Raw genomic sequence first — 19,401 nt, forward strand, 5'->3', positions numbered from 1 at the left:
CATTGTGTCAAGAAGTTGTGCGGCTTGGCTGGGTTGTTTCGGGGGACGCACGGCTCTCAACCTTCGCCTCTCCCGAGTCAGTTCGGGAGTTGCAGCGATGGGACAACAGAGAGAGCCTGTAACTACCAATTGGGGAGAAAAAGGGGTCAAATAGTAAAAACTTTAAAAAATAAAATAAAAAGATTAATACAAACTGACTATATTGTGTAGAATATTTTTACATTAAACCTCTGGTATCCGTAGATTTTTTTTCTATATTTTATTAATTTACATTTACTATGCAGTACATGTACAGTATCTAGTGGGCGAATAGTGTGAATGGCGTTTGCAAAGAAGTCTTCAAGGGAATCCACTTGTACAAATGGAACTCCTGGTTCGAGGTGCATTGGTATTTTATTTGATTGAAATCTGGTGATGAAAAGTGTTGTTTATTTTAATAAGTGATGTACTGTATTATTTAATGAAAACGATCACTAAGAGAGAACTACTACAGTAGGGTGAATAATATCATGTATTTAAGGCTGCTTGTTTAATGTTGAAGGCAACATCCTGCCACCTACCTTCTTCATAGTCTTTCATTTTATTTAGGAAACAGAGATTACTGTAGCCTGAGTGCCAGTCTGTGATGTGCTTTCATGTCACCGCTTTGTCACTAATTGTCATGCCAAACAATTGGCTTGACAATAAGCAATGGAGTTGGCAAGCACACAAACAGATCTGGGACCAGGCTATAGAAGGAGACAACAGATCTGGGATCAGGCTATAGAAGGAGACAACAGATCTGGGACCAGGCTATAGAAGGAGACAACAGATCTGGGAGCAGGCTAGGAAACATAGATTATTTTAGACAAGATGACATATCTTGACTGTGCAGTACCTTGTGTAATTTTGCCCTCCGAAGCGATTTCATGATCATAATAGTATTATAATTATTATTTTAAATTCCAGGTAAATACCTCTGTAATTCTGTAGAATTATGATGACACGTCACTGTATTAAAGCTGCAATAACTTTTTGGGTGACCTGACCCAATTCGCATAGAAATTGAGTTATAGATCTGTAATTCCCATTGAAAGCAAGTCTACGAAGCGGTAGATATGTTCTATATGTGCTATTTCTATGCTTTCAGTTCTTACATTTCGTTTTTGGTTTTTGTACTTAAAGTTTTGTACACTAGCTTCCACCTGCTGAAAATAAAACATTTTTGGTTATTAAAAATATATTTCACAGCGGTTTAGATGGTACAATATTCTCTACATTCTGAGTGCTTGTTATGTCACATAAACGGAAATTAGAGCCCTGCATATTGCGCCTTTAAATTATATTTTTGTGCTGCATTCACGTGCTAGTCTGAACTAGGAAACTCGGAAATGTCAAATTAGCTAATTCATTGAACGCAGTACTTGATTAACTACAACCAGTACCAAGTCGGAAATTGTCGAGTTTCGACTAGCACATGAACGCGGCATTAGTATGTTGCGTTCACTTAACGTCACTTGAAATGTTCCAACCTGTCAATGTGATGTGATACAGCGTGTCTCTTTAATAAAAGCCGATTCCTTTAGCGCAGGTCTGTTCTGTCCTCTGGGACTACTAGTTGCTAGGCTAATTGTATTGTACTACAGTGCTAGTAGCCAGTTAGGGATGGCCTTGGAGGTTGAGTGTGTGGTGTGCACGACTCCTCGAGATGAGGAGAGGAAGCACAGAGTCACAGACGGAGCGAATGTTTTATTTATTCGAATTTCGACATGCAACATTTTGTAAGTAGCTTAACTCTACAATTGGACTCGGTGCAAATGCAGAAAATGTCTCGATGGTAACCAGTAGCTAGCTCGCTGGAGGCAGGGAAAGAAAGCTCCCGGTGGTGCTCTGCTCCTAGCTAAACGAATAATAAAGGACTTCGAAAGGAAATGGTCAAGATGGCAGCTGCATTCGGAATGTGAAGGTGCTAGTTTTACATTTTGATTTAACCCGCATATTGGAAATGGTAAAGAAACACGGGCAAACGGAACGCTGTTGATTGAGTAGCTAACGTTATCTATTAATTGAGGACGCGCTACACGCCATTCCCAAGATAAGGGATTCAATATAATTCCACCACCTAACGTATGTATTAACACATTTTATATATTTTATTTTTATTTTTACAAAGTACAAACAGACGCTGCAGTACTAGCTCAATGCACATAAAAAAAGGGGCTTTTAAGTCGCGCGATCAATTTTGCTGCGATCAGCAGAGAGAAGACAGTCGACTGGACGCACGTGGGGTTCTATCAGCTGGAGGTGTGGAATGTGGGTACTAGTTATTGTACTCCTTGTTTTAATATGAGTCTGGTAATGTCATGCTGATATTATGCATGATAACCAAACAAATACTATTTTATTAATGGAATGCAATTTTGTTAATCAGTGTATACCGAATACAAGCGACAAACCAAGGAGAGCAATATGGCTGAAGTACCGCACAATGATATTGACATCGATCCGGACTTCGAGCCCCAGAAACGACCGAGGTCATGTACCTGGCCTCTGCCTCGACCGGAGTCCAACACAGGGAAGCCCGAATCGAACGATGACATCATCCCGGAGGACGAGGAGGAGGATTATGTCACAGCGCCTAGCATCTCTAGCTCCACTCCTGTCAACAATTTGAATGGTGGCATAACTATACCTCAGAACAGAAATAACTTATCTGAACACCAAACCCTCCCCGTCACCACTAAGAAAGAAGTACTAACCCCAACTTCAAAAGAGGAGGCCGGGTCTTCACAGACGCATGCTATCACAGCTCTCAATGGCCTGGCCTCCCAACCTAGGAAGTCCTCAACTCGAAGGAATGCCTGGGGGAACTACTCCTATGCGGACCTCATCACCCAGGCCATAGAGAGCTCCCCGGACCAGAGGCTGACGTTAGCCCAGATCTATGATTGGATGGTGAGATCTGTCACTTACTTCAAGGACAAAGGGGACAGCAACAGCTCTGCAGGCTGGAAGGTAAGCAGTGGTAGTGGGGTGACATCACTGATATGGGAATTATGCGTTCAGTCAGAACACTAACAAAGCGCTGTGACTGAGGCCATGTGTTTTTAAGGTACACTGTCATCTGAAGGTGGTGTCTGAATTGATAAAGAAATACATTGCTTTCACTTGGAGTAAATCCACCTTTTAGGTACATAATGTACATATTGTAGTGGACAGGTACACACACACACACACGTTAAATACTTTATTTGAATCACATTACATCAAGAAGTATTCCAACATTTTAAAGGTGCATTCGAACAGACACTCGGAAGCATTCAATCACATGCGGACCACAGTATGGTATGTTAGACCATGTCTCTTGGCGTGTATTAGATGAGATGGTTAGGCCCTAAATGGCATGAGGTGATGCTGTTCTTTTAATGATAACCAACTAAGAATGGACAGTGTATGACTGCCTGATTAAGAACGGGGTGATCCCAGAATGTACCCAATCATGAAGCACTGCCCAGGGACTGCCCGGTCCCCCCGCAGAAAAAGATGCACCAATTGTCATTCAGCCCTCTTGATGAAGACCATTTGGAGAAATTGAGGACAATCAGCTGTTGTCTCGTGTTTAGGACAGAGACATATACAGTGCATTGGGAAAGTTTTCAGACCCCTTGACTTTGTCCATGTTTTGTGACGTTACAGCCTTATTCTAAAATGTATTTAAAAACAAATTCCTCATCAATCTGCACAATACCCCATAATAACAAAGCAAAAACAGTTTTTGGACATTTTTGCTAATTTGTTAAATAGAAAATAGATTATTTAAATTTTATTTCACCTTCTATTTAACCAGGTAGGCCAGTTGAGAACAAGTTCTCATTTACAACTGCGACCCGGACAAGATAAAGAAAAGTAGTGTGACAGAGTTACACATGGGATAAACAAACGTACAGTCAATAACACAATAGAAAAATCTATATACAGTGTGTGAAAATTAAGTATGTTTAGGGAGGGAAGGCAATTAAATAGGCCATAGTGGCAAAATAATTACAATTTAGCAATTTTCAACACTGGGGTGATCGATGTAGAGATACTGGGGTGCAAAGGAGCAAAGAAATAAATATGGGGATTAGGTAGTTGGGTGTTTTATATACAGATGGGCTGTGTACAGGTGTAATGAACGGTAAGCTGCTCTGACAGCTGATGCTTAAAGTTAGTGAGGGAGATATGTCTTCAACTTCAGTGATTTTTGCAATTCATTCTAGTCATTGGCACCAGAGAACTGGAAGGAAAGCTGGCCAAAGGAGGTGTTGGCTTTGGAGATGACCAGTGAAATATACCTGCTGGAGCGTGTGCTACGGGTGGGTGCTGCTATGGTGACCGGTGAGCTGAGACGAGGTGGGGCTTTACCTTTGCCAGTGGGTTTGGCTGGCCCTCACTACATATTCGTTGCCAACGAGAGCATACAGGTCGCAGTAGTGGGTAGTATATGAGGCTTTTACGCTCTGTCGGGTTTGATGGGGAGTGTCGCTGCACAGCTATTTTCAGGTCTCTCCAGAGATGTTTGACCGGGTTCAAGTCCGGGCTCTGGCTGTGCCACTCAAGGACATCAAGACTTGCACACAAGCCACTTCTGATCCCCCCCCCCCTTTTCATTTCTGCCTACAAGCTTTCTATAGGCTTGAGGTCAGGGCTTTGTGATGGCAACTCCAATACCTTGACTTTGTTGTCCTTAAGCCATTTTGCCACAACTTGGAAGTATGCTTGGGGTCATTGTCCATTTGGAAGACCCATTTGTGACCAAGCTTTAACTGACTGATGCCTTGAGATGTTGCTTCAATATATCCACACAATATTCCTTCCTCATGATGCCATCTATTTTGAAAAGTGCACCAGTCCCTCCTGCAGCAAAGCAACCCCATTACATGGTGCTGCCACCCCGTGCTTCACGGTTGGGATGGTGTTCTTCGGCTTGCAAGCGTTCCCCTTTTTCCTCCAAACATAACGATGGTCATTATGGCCAAACAGTTCTGTTTTTGTTTCATCAGACCAGACCATTTATCTAAGAAGTGATCTTTGTCTCCATGTGCAGTTGTGAACCGTAGTCTGGCTTTTTTATGGTGGTTTTGGAGCAGTGGCTGCTTCCTTGCTGAGCGGTCTTTCAGGTTGTCGATATAGGATTCGTTTTACTGTGCATATTTATACTTTTGTACCTGTTTTGTCTAGCATCTTCAAAGGTCCTTTTGCTGTTCTGGGATTGATTTGCACTTTTCGCACTAAAGTAAGTTAATCTCTAGGAGACCGAACGCGTCTCCTTCCTGAGCGGTATGACGGCTGCATGGTCCCATATTGTTTATACTTGCTTACTATTGTTTGTGCAGATGAATGTGGTACCTTCAGGCATTTGGAAATTGCTCCCAAGGATGAACCAGACTTCTGGAGTTCTACACTTTTTTTTTTCTGAGGTCTTGGCTGATTTCTTTTGATTTTCCCTTGATGTCAAGCAAAGAGGCACTGAGTTTGAAAGTAGACCTTGAAATATATCCACAGGTACACCTCCAATTGACTCAGGCTAATTGACATAATTTATCAGAAGTTTCTATAGCCATGGAATTTTCTGGAATTTTCCAAGCTGTTTAAAGGCACCTTAGTGTATGTAAACTTCTGACCCACTGGAATTGTGGTACAGTGAATTATAAGTGAAATCATCCGTCTGTAAATAATTGTTGGAAAAAATACTTGTCTTGCACAAAGTAGATGTCTGAACCGACTTGCCAAAACTATAGTTAACAAGAAATTTGTGGCGGGTTGAAGGTTGAAACACTTAGGTTGGAGTCATTAATACTAGTTTATGTAAACTTCTGACTTCAACTGTGTATCTTGGTTTCATCAGACCAGAGAAAATAGTTTATCATGGCCTGAGTCTTTAGGTAGCTTTTGACAAACGCCAAATGGGCTGCAAGTGCTGCGGAGATGGTTGTCCTTCTGGAAGGTTCTCCCATCTCCACAGAGGACCTCTGGAGCTCTGTCAGAGTGACCATCGGGTTCTTGGTCCCTGACCAAGGCCCTTCTCCCCCGATTGGCCGGGCAGCCAGCTCTAGGAACAGTCTTGATGGTTCCAAACTGCCATTTAAGAATGATTCAGGCCACTGTGTGCTTGGGGGGAAACTTCAATGCTGCTGAATTGTTTTGCTACCCTTCCCCAGATCTTTGCCTCTACACGATCCTGTCTCGGAGCGCTATGGACAATTCCTTTTCCTTGGCTTGGTTTTTGCTCTGACATGCACTGTCAACTGTGGGACCTTAATATAGACAGGTGTGTGCCTTTCCAAATCATGTCCAATCAATTTAATTTACCACAGGTGGACTCGAATCAAGTTGTAGAAACATCTCAAGGATGATCAATGGGAACAGGATGCACCTGAGCTCAATTTCGAGTCTCATATTAAAGGGTCTGAATTCTAATGTAAATAAGGTAATTATTTTTTCTTAATACATTTGTAAAAATGTTTAAACCTGTTTTTGCGTTTTCATTATGAGGTATTGTGTGTAGATTGAGGATTTTTTTTTAGAATCAGTTTTAGATTAAGGCTGTAATAAAATGTCAAGGTTTCGAATACTTTACATTATTTCTCTGGTTTGGTTGAGTTGGGCTATAGGTTAATTGTTCAGTTTTACTTAATTTTAGATCCAGGCTAGGCTACTATGATTCTAGAGTTCCTCTGACAGTCATATCAGGAGTCGTTACCTCAACCAAAACTTAATAAGCCGTGCCTATCTTTTAATTCGATTTTTAACCTTCACCCTAACCACACTGCTAACCCTATGTCTAACCCTAGCTCTTAAACTCTAGGCCTTCTAACAGTTTTCAGCCATTAGCTTCGCCCACGACTGGCTTGTGAACTACAATCCCGACGCTGTGTGTTGAACGTTTAGAAACATCGATAATCTGTATATAACATGGAGATTTGGCCGTGTGGGAACGCTATCCCTATAAAGGGTTGTGTAGTAATTGAACCTCTTTTGTTTAAAAAAAAAAACTTATTTCCTGCTGATATCCCAAACAGTACCGCAAGTGACGTGTGTTAATGTTTACATCAAGCATCGGGGTGCTTAACAAAACTCTCCCAGTCAGAAGATACTATTGTCAATAGGCGCTAAAACAGTTTGCGTCTGACTGGGGTAGCCTAACCTTAAATTCATAACATTGTTTTCAGTTCATTTTTACAATCTAGCCGTTGTGGCTGTGGTAACTAGTGGAAACCTGAGACGAAGGGTATTTGCATGCAGTCGAGCAAGTGTTGAGAGAGGGGAAAAAAACCTACTCGGTCCTCAGGACCCCAAGGGGTACACGTTTTTGGCCGTAGTACTACACGGCTGGTTCAAATTACCAAAGCTTGTTGATTATTTTGAATCCACTGTGTAGTGCTAGGGCAAAAACCCAAACTTGCTCCCCTTGGGGTGCCGAGGACTGAGTTTGGGGAAACCATGTAGTAAAGGACTTCTGGCCTGCAGGCCTCCATGCAAATCTCTAATCACAACAAACTCTTCTTGTAACGGAATCTTTGTCATTAGTTGCAACTTTTAAAACACTTTAGGCTAACCAATTATTTTGGGCTCCCAAGAAGAGAAGCGGTCTAAGGCACTGCATTACAGCGCTAGAGGCGTTATTACAGACCCTGGTTCAATTTCAGACTGTATCACAACCGGCCATATTTGGTAGTCCCATAGGGCGGAGTACAATTGGCCCAGCATCGTCCAGGTTAGGGTTTGGTCGGGGTAGAACGTCATTGTAAATAAGAATTTGTCCTTAACTGACTAGCCTTTTTTTTAAAATATTTTTTAAATAAATACAAAACTGCTAGTGATTTAAGTGGATTTATTAGAACAGTTGACAGTTACAAGATCATAACCAAGGGGCAGTTAAACACAAGTGTGTTCCAAATGAGTCCCTTTTATAGCGCTCTACGTATGAGGCTGTTGAGGACTAGTGGGACTCCCTTCCCCAGGTATGATTAGGCTGTTGAGGACTAGCGGGACTCCCTTCCCAGGTATGATGAGGCTGCTGAGGACTAGTGGGACTCCCTTCCCCAGGTATGATTAGGCTGCTGAGGACTAGTGGGACTCCCTTCCCCAGGTATGATTAGGCTACTGAGGACTAGTGGGACCTCCCTTCCCAGGTATGATTAGGCTATTGAGGACTAGTGGGACCTCCCTTCCCAGGTATGATTAGGATGCTGAGGACTAGTGGGACTCCCTTCCCAGGTATGATTAGGCTGCTGAGGGCTAGTGGGACTCCCTTCCTTCCCAGGTATGATTAGGCTGATGAGGACTAGTGGGACTCCCTTCCCAGGTATGATTAGGCTGCTGAGGACTAGTGGGACTCCCTTCCCAGGTATGATTAGGCTGCTGAGGACTAGTGGGACTCCCTTCCCAGGTATGATTAGGCTGCTGAGGGCTAGTGGGACTCCCTTCCTTCCCAGGTATGATTAGGCTGCTGAGGACTAGTGGGACTCCCTTCCCAGGTATGATTAGGATGCTGAGGACTAGTGGGACTCCCTTCCCAGGTATGATTAGGCTACTGAGGACTAGTGGGACTCCCTTCCCAGGTATGATTAGGCTACTGAGGACTAGTGGGACTCCCTTCCCAGGTATGATTAGGCTACTGAGGACTAGTGGGACTCCCTTCCCAGGTATGATTAGGCTGCTGAGGACTAGTGGGACTCCCTTCCCAGGTATGATTAGGCTACTGAGGACTAGTGGGACTCCCTTCCCAGGTATGATTAGGCTACTGAGGACTAGTGGGACTCCCTTCCCAGGTATGATTAGGCTGCTGAGGACTAGTGGGACTCCCTTTCCAGGTATGATTAGGCTACTGAGGACTAGTGGGACTCCCTTTCCAGGTATGATTAGGCTACTGAGGACTAGTGGGACTCCCTTCCTTTCCAGGTATGATTAGGCTACTGAGGACTAGTGGGACTCCCTTCCCAGGTATGATTAGGCTACTGAGGACTAGTGGGACTCCCTTCCTTTCCAGGTATGATTAGGCTACTGAGGACTAGTGGGACCTCCCTTCCAATAAATGCTTTTTTTTCTTTCTTTTACCCGAGTTCAGGTAGTAGGTCTCTGTTTTGGCCCGTTTGCTTCCACTTGGTTTGAAGTGAGTACACCCCAGGCCTCTCCTAGTGCCCTTATGTGGTTAAACGCAGTCTAGTCTATGTTGGTCTGCAAGGCTCTCTGCTCTCTCTCGTCTCCTGCCTCGGTTTCATTCCAGGGATTAGTTTGGCCTGGAAAACCAATCCATCCGTCATGGAATCAAGTCTAATGAAAGCTTCAGCTTTGCTGGATTGAAATGGGGGGGTCCGGAAATAACCTAGGTTTGTAATCCGTTACAACTGTTGGATGCGGAATAGAGGTTTGTCTCCATTTAAATCAAATTTTATTGGTTACATACACATATTTAGCAGATGTTATTGCGGGTGTAGTGAAACGCTTGTTTTCCAGAAGACCATGGAAAGGAATAATGATCATAGTAATAACATAGGGCTGGGTCATATATCAAACGCATTAAATTAATTTGTATTTGTTTTGCACGATATTCCTAATGCGTGTATTTTTTTAATTATTTTTTTATTTTTTATGAGCATTTGTCTGCTGGTTCGTTCATGTTGTCTTTTTGGTCTCATCTATTTAACTCCTGTGCTGTGTGCACCTTCCCATTTACACCAGAGATCTGGATATAATGAGGAGATGCTCATGTCTCCGCCCTAACAATAGGAGTTGTGCTGAAGGCAGGTGACAAGTTTAGGTCCAAAATAAGCCCATAGAAACAAATTGGGCTTATTTTGGCGAGAGTGAAACCTCTCGCTTCACCTCTTCCTGTTTACACACACCAATCCTCTCCCCCTGCCACACACTACAACAAAGATGAGATCACTTCTTCCTCTCTGACGAGCGGTTTGAACTCTCCATTTGAGATTTGGTCCGACCAGATCGGTTATTTGGGCTTAAACACATGAAGACATGATTTGACTGTAATAGAAAAGGTGACTTTTTAATGACACCCTTATGTCTCAAATTACATGCGGAGCAGACACCACTCAAATAGGAGTATCTATGAACCTTTATTCATTCTAGAAAACGTTTGCTCAGTGTGTCGTGTTTATTGTGGTACCACACACCACTAACAGCATTTTAGCCGAAGACTGTTATACTAGCAGTCTAGTCTGTGCAATAAGCATAAACACAATTTATATAAGGAATTGGCAACTCGTTCTCAATCTGAGAAATAAGGTAGGCCAATTGATTTCAACATCTGAACAAGGTGGACAGGTTAGCATGCTGTTCAATAAGTTGAGATGGACAGAAGGGTGTGCTTATAACCCGGTTAGATAGCAAATGGATCCAATTTGGCTCAACTTTAAATATGAAGATTAGCTGGCTACTCACTAGCATGTGTGCTTGAGTGATTGTTTATGAGACCTTTTCATTTTCTGTAATGCCCTGCTACACGTTAGTAAAATCAAATTTACAATCAAATTGTATTTGTCACATGGCGCCGAATACAATTGATGTTAGCCTTTACCGTGAAATGCATGCTTACGAGCCATTCCCAACGATGCAGTTGAAAATAAAACCATCTTACAAGAGGAATGAAAGAGCATTTTCTTAAGACTTCAAAGCCACATCAGTAATTATTGCAAAAAAGATTCAACTGTTTGGATGAAATTATCATTGTGGAAGGTTTATTATTAGCCCAGGTATAAGCCCTGAATTAGTTTATTGCTGACTGTTTGAAACAGTGTATTTGACCTTTTACATTTTGTTTTGGGGAACATTTTAATAAGGTCCATGTCTGCACCCATGTGGAAATCTAATTAGCATAATACAAAAATCACCATTAAAAATCCATCACTTTAAGCTAGAGATCTGTTTTTTTTATTGGTTGTGTCCCAATTCACCACATCTGCCTATATAACACTCCGCATCTGCGTTGAAATGTGACCGAGCTGGAGCGGTGTTTGTCAGACCATGAGATGTCCCGAAAACGGGTCTTCTCACGATCGGCTGAACAGTTTAGGTTACACAATAATATAACCCCTCTGTGTAAAGGTGAGACTCTCACCAACACATACATGTTGTGAAGCCTGTGTATAACCACCATCTGTCTTAAGGTCCCCCGGTACCGTTTGGTTAATGAAGGTATTCAGACCCCTTCACTTTTTCCACATTTTGTCACGTTACAGCTTTTTTCAAATATGTATTAAATTGTTTAGTTTTTTTCCTCATCAATCTACACACCCCATAATGACAAATGTATTTGTTTTTGTATACATTTGCAAAAATATCACATTTACACAAGTATTCAGACCCTTCCCCTCAATAAAAACCCATTCCTAAAGAGGTTTTCAAAGACCTGTTTCAGAATCATGGCATCTGGGAAATTTCTCCTATTCTTCTGTAGTTCCCCTCATTCTGTCAGGTTGGATGGGGAGCATCACTGCACAGCTATTTTCAGGTCTCTCCAGAGATGTTCGACCGGGTTCAAGTCTGGGCTCTGGCTGGACCACTCAAGGACATTCAGAGACTTGTCCCGAAGCCACTCCTGTGTTGTCTTGGCTGTGTGCTTAGGGTCGTAGTTCTGTTGGAAGGTGAATCTTCACCCCATTGTGAGGTCCTAAGCGCCCTGGAGCAGGTTTTCATCAAGGATCTCTACTTTGCTCCATTCATTTTCCCCTCGATCCTGGCTGGTCTCCCTGCCGCTGAAAAACTTCCCCACAGCATGATGCTGCCACCATGCTTCACCATAGGGATGGTATTGGCTAGGTGCTAAGTGCTGCCTGGTTTCCTCCAGACGTGACGCATGGCATTCAGGCCAAAGTGTTCAATCTTGGTTTCATCAGACCAGAGACTGTTGTTTCTCATGGTCTGAGAGTCTTTAGGTTCCTTTTGGCAAACTCCAAGGAGGCTGTCAGGTGGAGCCTGGCCACTACTGTAAAGGCCTGAATGGTGGAGTGCTGCAGAGATGGTTGTCCTTCTGGAAGGTTCTCCCATCTCCACAAAGGAACTCTGGAGCTCTGTCAGTGACCATCACGTTCTTGGGCACCTCCCTGACCAAGGCCCTTCTCCCCCAATTGCTCAGTTTGGCCGGGCGGCCTGCTCTAGGAAGAGTCTTGGTGGTTACAAACTTCTTCATTTAAGACTCAACTGTGGGACCTTTTATCATTCGTCATAGACAAGTGTGTGTGCCTTTCCAAACCATGTCCAATCAATTGAATTTACCACAGGTGGACTCAAATCACGTTGTAGGAACATATCAAGGATGATAAATGGAAACAGGAAGCATCTGAGCTATATTTCAAAATTCATAGCAACTGGTCTGAATACTTATGAAAATAAGGTATTTCTGTTTTATTTTTTTAATACATTTGCAATTTTTTTTTACCTATTCACTTCGTTATTATGAGCTATTGTGTTTGAGAAAAACACATGTAAATCAATTTTAGAATAAGACCGTAACAATGTTGAGAAAGTGAAGGGAGATGAATTTTCCGATGCTGTATATGGAGACTTAGTAACAAATAAGGGGTGAAATGCATGTAAAAATACATGTACATATTATCTCTGATGTACAGTAGTTAATCCAGCTCACACTGTGATAACGCTGTTTTGTCAAACACCAGTTCTTGTATTCAACCTTGAATGTAGTTTTTATTTAACCTTGCAGCCAACCCAACTCGTTCAACATGTAACTAACCTTATTTTTAGAGTATTGATTCTATGCATTGTGAGGCTTGCTAGATGGATCACCAACCCTTTTGCTGTAGCTATTGTAGGCATGTGACGGTTCTGGAGTTTTGGGTAACGATGAATTGTCTTGCAATTGACCGTAATCATTTTGGTTGAAAGATGTTGAGCTTGTAATCCATCATAATGCGTCTTTGACAATGAGCTATGACATCCTTAATTAATACAACACATTTTTGGTGAAACCCACTTCTCAAAAACGAATGGTTTTGACCACTTGACTTTTGGAAACCAAGATTTTTACTCCCGACTGTACCATTGTACTGCGCTAGTCCAAAAATGAACAACTTTACCCTCCATGTAGAAAGTATAAACTGCTATTAGGGTAACTGTCTCTTTAAGACAGTTATGCATTTTTGTTTTTGTTCACCTTATTGTCTGTAATTGTTGGTTACTTACACGATAATACAATAATTGTGCCAGCCCTAGCGAATTGTGTCAGCCCTAGCGAATTGTGTCAGCCCTAGCTAATTGTGTCAGCCCTAGCTAATTGTGTCAGCCCTAGCTAATTGTGTCAGCCCTAGCTAATTGTGTGAGCCCTAGCTAATTGTCAGCCCTAGCTAATGCTCTGATGCAGTGTTATGGGCCTACCTACTACGATTAGCTTTAAATCAATGGAAGGCTTGTCATTGGCAGTTGTGCTCCATACCTCCTTTTTTTTCATTGGCTGGTGGCCTGAGCACAATCAGCTGACTGGAAACTGTTGGTCAGCAGTGAGAGATAGCAGGAGAGCCTGAGAGAAGTGTGGGGGGGGGGGGGGGGGGGGTGTAGTAGAGGGTGACAGATATGTGGGATGGAGGAAGAGTGAGAAATGGAGGGTTTGTGTGTGAGGGAGAGGCTCTGTCTGTTCACAAGGCTTTGCTTAAAGGCTGCTACCCGCTGCTGCTGTGCGCTGACAGGGTGGGGGAAGGGAGCACTAACTACACTGGGTGCTTTTGGCACAGTCTTTCTACAGGAAGCACGTATAGTATAGAGATCACATTTTAGATGTCATATCTTTTCACTCTGCAATTCCATCAGAGGATCCATAGGATCTTGCTTAGTTGATTTGATTTTGATAGATTTTCCACAACTGGAAGAGGGTTGTTTACCGTGTTTGTTTAATATCACATCAGTGACGAAAGCAGAATTAATTACAAGGTATTCATTCAGTTCACAGGCCTCGTGGTAGTGTTGCACACGTCGACTGACATGGGGATGGACATCTTCCTTTTTTTTATATATAGATGTGGCCACGCTGGCCAGCCAGCTAGCCTACTGGTGTGACAGGTTTGAGGAGAAAGCCAACATGCGTACCCCTGTTTCTTTCTCCACACGGAGGAGCACTTGGGAGAGAGATGCGAAGTCTGCACGCTGCACAATACTTTTAGAGGAGGTTTTCATATAAATGGGCTGGGACTTGTCGCTGCCTGGGGGTAGTAGGAAATGTTATTCCTACTCCTCCTTAGCGGGCTTGAGTTCCAACTACATAGCTTGGCAACAAAGGCATTCATTTAACTGAATAGTCAACGTGAAGTTCCAAGATCTTGGAAAAGCCTAGAATGTGGGAGTGGAAAGGGGCGGGTTTGTGTGTGCGGGAGAGGCTTTTGACTGTCGGGCCACAAATAATTACCTTTCTTTTGACATCAGTCCCAGCTGAGCTAAAACAAAACAAACGCATCACAACAATCAAATGTTTATATGCTATGACTTGGCCTACAAGGAAAAGTTCTGGATTGGGCTACATGGGTCCTCAAGAATGAGCCTTTGTAGTTTGATTGTATTTTCCTTAATGTATAATCGAAATGATGTAATAAAATAATACATTTGGATCTGAATGAGGTTTGTGTTACCCTGATCCGCTAACCTTAGTCATGACCACCTGGCCAGGCTAGTCCATAAAAGAAAGACAGGCTGAGTTATTAAGAGTTAAGGAGAAGAGAAGCATGTTTAACTCTTTACTGACTGGGTGATGAAAAGGTTCACGGGTTGGTGTAACCCTGTAATTAATTGGCTTGGAGTAAGCGAGGGCTTTGCTAAAAGTTTGATTTCACAAGACCAACCCATTGACCCAAAGTTAAATCTAGACCGGCTTGGTCAGGCCCAATGACACACAGTACATCGTGGACAGACTTGGTCAGGCATATCTCTCACATCACAGAACTTCCCAGCTTTGTAGACTATTGTGATTCTAGCGGAATGCTTACGTAGGCTATTATGCAGAAAAAATTTAACCTAAAACCATATGGGCCATATCTAATTTGTATACCACCAATCAAGCTGTCAGCTAACGCTAGCCTAAATGGGAGACTAGAACCACTCCCATCCATACATCTCATTAGCCCAGCCCTCTGAGCCCTGGTGCTGCAGTGCCAGAGATGACTTACTGCGCTGGTTCCTCTGCTCTACGGCAGCACTCTTAGTGTAGCCTGAATACAGACTTTAATTTAAACGCTACATGGTTGAGAATATCTCCAGGGAACGCCATTAGACCTTTTCCAGAAGACAAATGGGTCACAGCTGCAGTAGAATACTGTATCTCCCAGAAGACAAACACATTGTGTAACTAACTGCAGTAGAATACTGTATCTCCCAGAAGACAAACACATTGTGTAACTGCAGTAGAATACGGTATCTCCCAGAAGACAAACACATTGTGACTAACTGCAGTAGAATACGGTATCTCCCAGAAGACAAACACATTGTGTAACTAACTGCAGTAGAATACTGTATCTCCCAGAAGACAAACACATTGTGACTAACTGCAGTAGAATACTGTATCTCCCAGAAGACAAACACATTGTAACTAACTGTAGTGTAATAACCAGTGTATATTAGTGTTTCCTCCTTTTTATTTAGCTTTTCTGCTTAGTTCCCAGTTTGTTTAATTGAGTACAGAGGTTGTGGAAAATATCATAAGTCTCCATATGAATAACAACTTTTTGGAGCAAAGTTACCACTTACCGCCAAGAATCTTTAACATCAAAGATAATTTGAATCAGCAATTAAATCAATACTGCTAAATCCACATGTATTGGGCTCACTCCATTAAAAAATGATCACGTTATAGTGTTGCTCTTAAACCTGTGTAGTAAGACTAATTACACAACTGATGTTACCTAATTGTAACCAACCCTTTCCTCTGTCTCCAGAACTCCATCCGACACAACCTCTCTCTCCACAGTCGTTTCATGCGGGTTCATAATGAAGGATCGGGGAAGAGTTCCTGGTGGATGGTCAACCCAGAGGTTGGGAGAAGTGGCAAAGCTCCACGACGACGGGCTGTATCCATGGACAACGGCAACAAGCTGATCAAAGGTGCTCGAGGCCGAGCCGCGAAGAAGGCATCTCTAGGCCTACAGACCTTCCAAGATGGCAGCTCCGAGAGTTTATCTTTGTCCTCTAGCCTGTCCAAGTGGACAGGAAGTCCCACGTCTCGCAGCAGCGACGAACTGGACACCTGGACAGACTTCAGGTCACGTACCAACTCCAACGCCAGCACGGTCAGTGGCCGCCTCTCCCCTATCCTGGCCAACCCGGAACTGGACGAGGCTCTGGATGACGACTCGATCGCGCCCCTCTACTCCAGTCCCAGCAGATTGTCCCCCTCCACCGCCACCCTCGGTCTGGGTGACATGGCCCTTACTATGAACCTCAACGAAGGGCTCCCTGACCACCTGATGGGTGACTTTCTTGACAACATCAGCCTTACGGCGTCCCAGCAGCCCCAGGGGCAGGAAGTGGAGAGCAGAACCAATCAGACGGGGAGCTCAGTGTTTACCTACACGTGTCCAGGAAGCAGCAGTAGTCTGGTCGTCCCGTCCTCCGGCAGCTTCGGCCCTCCCGGCACCATCTTCCTGCTCAGCCCCCCACCCTCCTCAGTGGCCTCCCTACGTCAGTCCCCCATGCAGACCATACAGGAGAACCACCAAGCTTCCTTCTCCTGCCTGTCCTCTCGTTTCAACAACCACCACACTCTGCAAGACCAAATGAACCTGGAGACCCATGGCAGCCATGTCAGCGACGTCATGCTCACACACTCTGACCCGATGATGTCACAAGCCAGCGCCTCTGTCACTTTGTCCCAGAATTCCCAGCGGAATGCTATGCTTCTCCGCAAGGACCCTATGTCATCATCAATCCGGGACTGTGCTGCAGGTCCAAATTCACAGACTCCCCCAGTGCCCGGTTGGTGGGCTCAGGCTGGCTTGTCAACACCTGACAATGAAGTCTTGTGCTCAAGCAATGAATTGGCCCAGCAGGCCAACCAGATTCTCCAGCACCTCCCATCTCCCAGTAGAAATTATTGTATGCAGCTTGGTGGCTCTGGTACCAACGGCAGATCTGGAAGCCTTTTGCAGTTGAATGCTCAGGACCACTTCCCAATACCTTCAGACCCTGATCTGGAGGTGTTCAACGGCAGGCTGGACTGTGACATACGTAATGAGCTGATGGACGCTGACTGCCTTGGCTTATGTTTTGACCGCTCTCCCCTGCGCTCTGGTACTCCGACCACTAATAACTTAAGTACAGCAGGGGGATTCTCCAGCTCCAAACAAACCTCTTCTTCCCCAAGCTGGGTTCCAAGCTAGCTGAGGTACTGTCCTGCCCGGTTTCAGAACAGTGTCAGGGTTGGGGACAGTTTGAATTTCAGTCAAGGTAATTCAATGGAATTTGTGAACTTGCTGAATTGACATGGAATTGAACCCAACCCTGATCAGTATAGAGAGTGATCATTGCAGGTGAGCTTTCATAACTCATGCATATTGTGCAACTTGATTGTATAGCAGGGCTAAGTGTCAAGTATTCAATGATTTTCTTGTTTTTATTATCAGGCATTACATATCTAGAACTGCAAGTGTCTGGAAGACAAGATGGAGATGAGCTTCTTTGTACCCTAAACCATGTTCCAAAAACAAGGAGGCTTGAGTCTGATTTCAGGGCATGTATTCACAAACCGTCTGCCAGTAGAAGGGATTATCTAGGACCAGGTCCTCACTCTTATTCATAATGATCTGAAAGGCAAAAACGGATATTAGATCAGCACTCGTGCTTTGTGAATACAGGCCCTGGACTGTAGAGCTGTGTCTAATCTGTTGAAAGTTGGGACAGTGACAATTAGTTTCTTTTTTTAAATAAAATAAAAACAACCTTTTTAACACCAGTGTTATCAGTGGGATTTTAGATGTAAATGTGAAATAGACACTGCTTTTAAGTCTCAGGGATTTGTCCTTATGTGGTGGATTGTAAACCCTTTTTACCCTGCTTTCCCATGTCATATTTCTTAACCATACATGAACCAACACAATATTTTTACCAAACCATTTGTCAGTCCAGTGGTTGACTGCCTGTTTACATCTAACAAGCTCCAGCGAATGTGACCTTTATGTTGTAGATACTCGATTCAGCTTTTTGTGCTTTTGCTGGTGTGTTCTCAGCAGAAAAGAGGACAAAATAAATAATTGTTTTTGAAAAGCCTTGCATCAGTGCACAATTCCATACACCTATATAATAATGAGTAATATCAAGTCCAAGGTAATCCACATTGTGTTAATTGTACTGTATGTGACTTGTTTAATTTTCTTCAGTGATTTTAGTATTCAATACTCCTGTGATAAACCCTCAGAAGGATGACAAGTTTCTGCTTGTAAAGGGGGGGACCTGATCCTAGATCAGCACTCCAAATCTCACACTTTTTTTACAGCTTACAAAAATCATATTTTTTGGACATTTACATTGAATAAGCATTTACTCATGCTAAATATTGACATATAGGCTAGGCCTAAAATATGAATATGGAAAATAACATTCCATGTAGAATCAGAAGCAATAAACTCTCAATGTTCTGAATTATTGCCCAAAAAATATGAAGTCAATATTTTTAGTACATTTCCCACATGGAGTAGGATTACGTGAAGCGATGTTAACTAACTTCATAGCAACACCGAAGGAGGTCTTGGTAATTCATTTTGATGGATTTAAACTCCTAATACAACATATTTAGAATACAGTGATTGGTTTTGGGATGGTTAACCATTTGACAGGCTGTTTTTATGCTGAAACAAGTTGTTTTGTATCACTAAAGGAGCAATCTGCAGTTGCTATGTCTGTTTATAGACTTTTTTTAAATGAATGATGCCTACCCCTTGATTATTGAACGTAACGAGATGCATACCTCCACTGTCGTAACCCAACATGTAAACAAACACTATATAGCCTCAACATGGTTGAAACTATATCTAGTTTACCAAATCAGCAGCGGGGGGGTCCGCTTTGTTATTGTTCAAACTGCAGATTGCTGTAGATCAACACCCACTGTCCACTGCCTACCTGTTCTTATTTACCTCACTGGTCCTCCATCAATTGCTTCTACATCTACATTGCTTGCTGTTTGAGTTTTGACATCGGCTGATGTAAAAAGAGATTTATAAATACATTTGATTGACCACAACCATATTTGATTTCGGGTTGGCTTTTCCTCATGTATTTTTCCACTTTGCATTATGTCTGTCTGAGAAAGGGTGCATGTCAATAAAAGCTTTGTGAAGCACTATCATTGTCTTAAATGGATGTTATTCTTCTATTGTATTGAATATTTATATCAATCTCAATGTGTATTTAAACATGTTTACTCTGAAGGGC

General features: G+C 43.0%; 1 protein-coding gene across 12 annotated transcripts; it reads left to right on the plus strand.

Annotated features, from left to right (window-relative positions):
- Nucleotides 1-1,518: 1,518 nt before the first annotated feature.
- LOC109904311 (forkhead box protein O3) lies at nucleotides 1,519-19,312 on the plus strand. 12 transcript variants are annotated; one of them, XR_004202674.1, is made up of 5 exons: nucleotides 1,522-1,987; nucleotides 2,153-2,292; nucleotides 2,411-2,994; nucleotides 15,912-17,501; nucleotides 17,595-19,312. XR_004202674.1 is itself a non-coding variant. In XM_031787800.1 (4 exons), exons 3-4 carry the CDS (start codon nucleotides 2,449-2,451, stop codon nucleotides 17,349-17,351), a joined length of 1,986 nt encoding a protein of 661 aa, XP_031643660.1. In that variant the 5' UTR covers nucleotides 1,521-2,106; nucleotides 2,235-2,283; nucleotides 2,411-2,448; the 3' UTR covers nucleotides 17,352-19,312. The 12 variants fall into 12 exon arrangements, 9 of the variants coding, with proteins under 9 accessions (XP_020357153.1, XP_031643660.1, XP_031643659.1 ...); XM_031787800.1 differs by having other exon boundaries at nucleotides 1,521-2,106; nucleotides 2,235-2,283; nucleotides 15,912-19,312; XM_031787799.1 differs by having other exon boundaries at nucleotides 1,521-2,106; nucleotides 2,238-2,283; nucleotides 15,912-19,312.
- The last annotated feature ends 89 nt before the right edge of the window (nucleotides 19,313-19,401 follow it).

This window comes from Oncorhynchus kisutch, linkage group LG14 (genome assembly GCF_002021735.2).
Source record: "Oncorhynchus kisutch isolate 150728-3 linkage group LG14, Okis_V2, whole genome shotgun sequence".
NCBI classification, from domain to species: Eukaryota; Metazoa; Chordata; class Actinopteri; order Salmoniformes; family Salmonidae; genus Oncorhynchus; species Oncorhynchus kisutch.

Coding starts and splice junctions, on each gene's coding strand:
- LOC109904311 (XM_020501559.2), top strand. CDS start 2,181: ATGCACATAAAAAAAGGGGCTTTTAAGTCGCGCGATCAATTTTGCTGC. Junction 2,293..2,410: donor ATCAGCTGGAGGTGTGGAAT/GTGGGTACTAGT, acceptor TTTGTTAATCAG/TGTATACCGAATACAAGCGA. Junction 2,995..15,911: donor ACAGCTCTGCAGGCTGGAAG/GTAAGCAGTGGT, acceptor CTCTGTCTCCAG/AACTCCATCCGACACAACCT.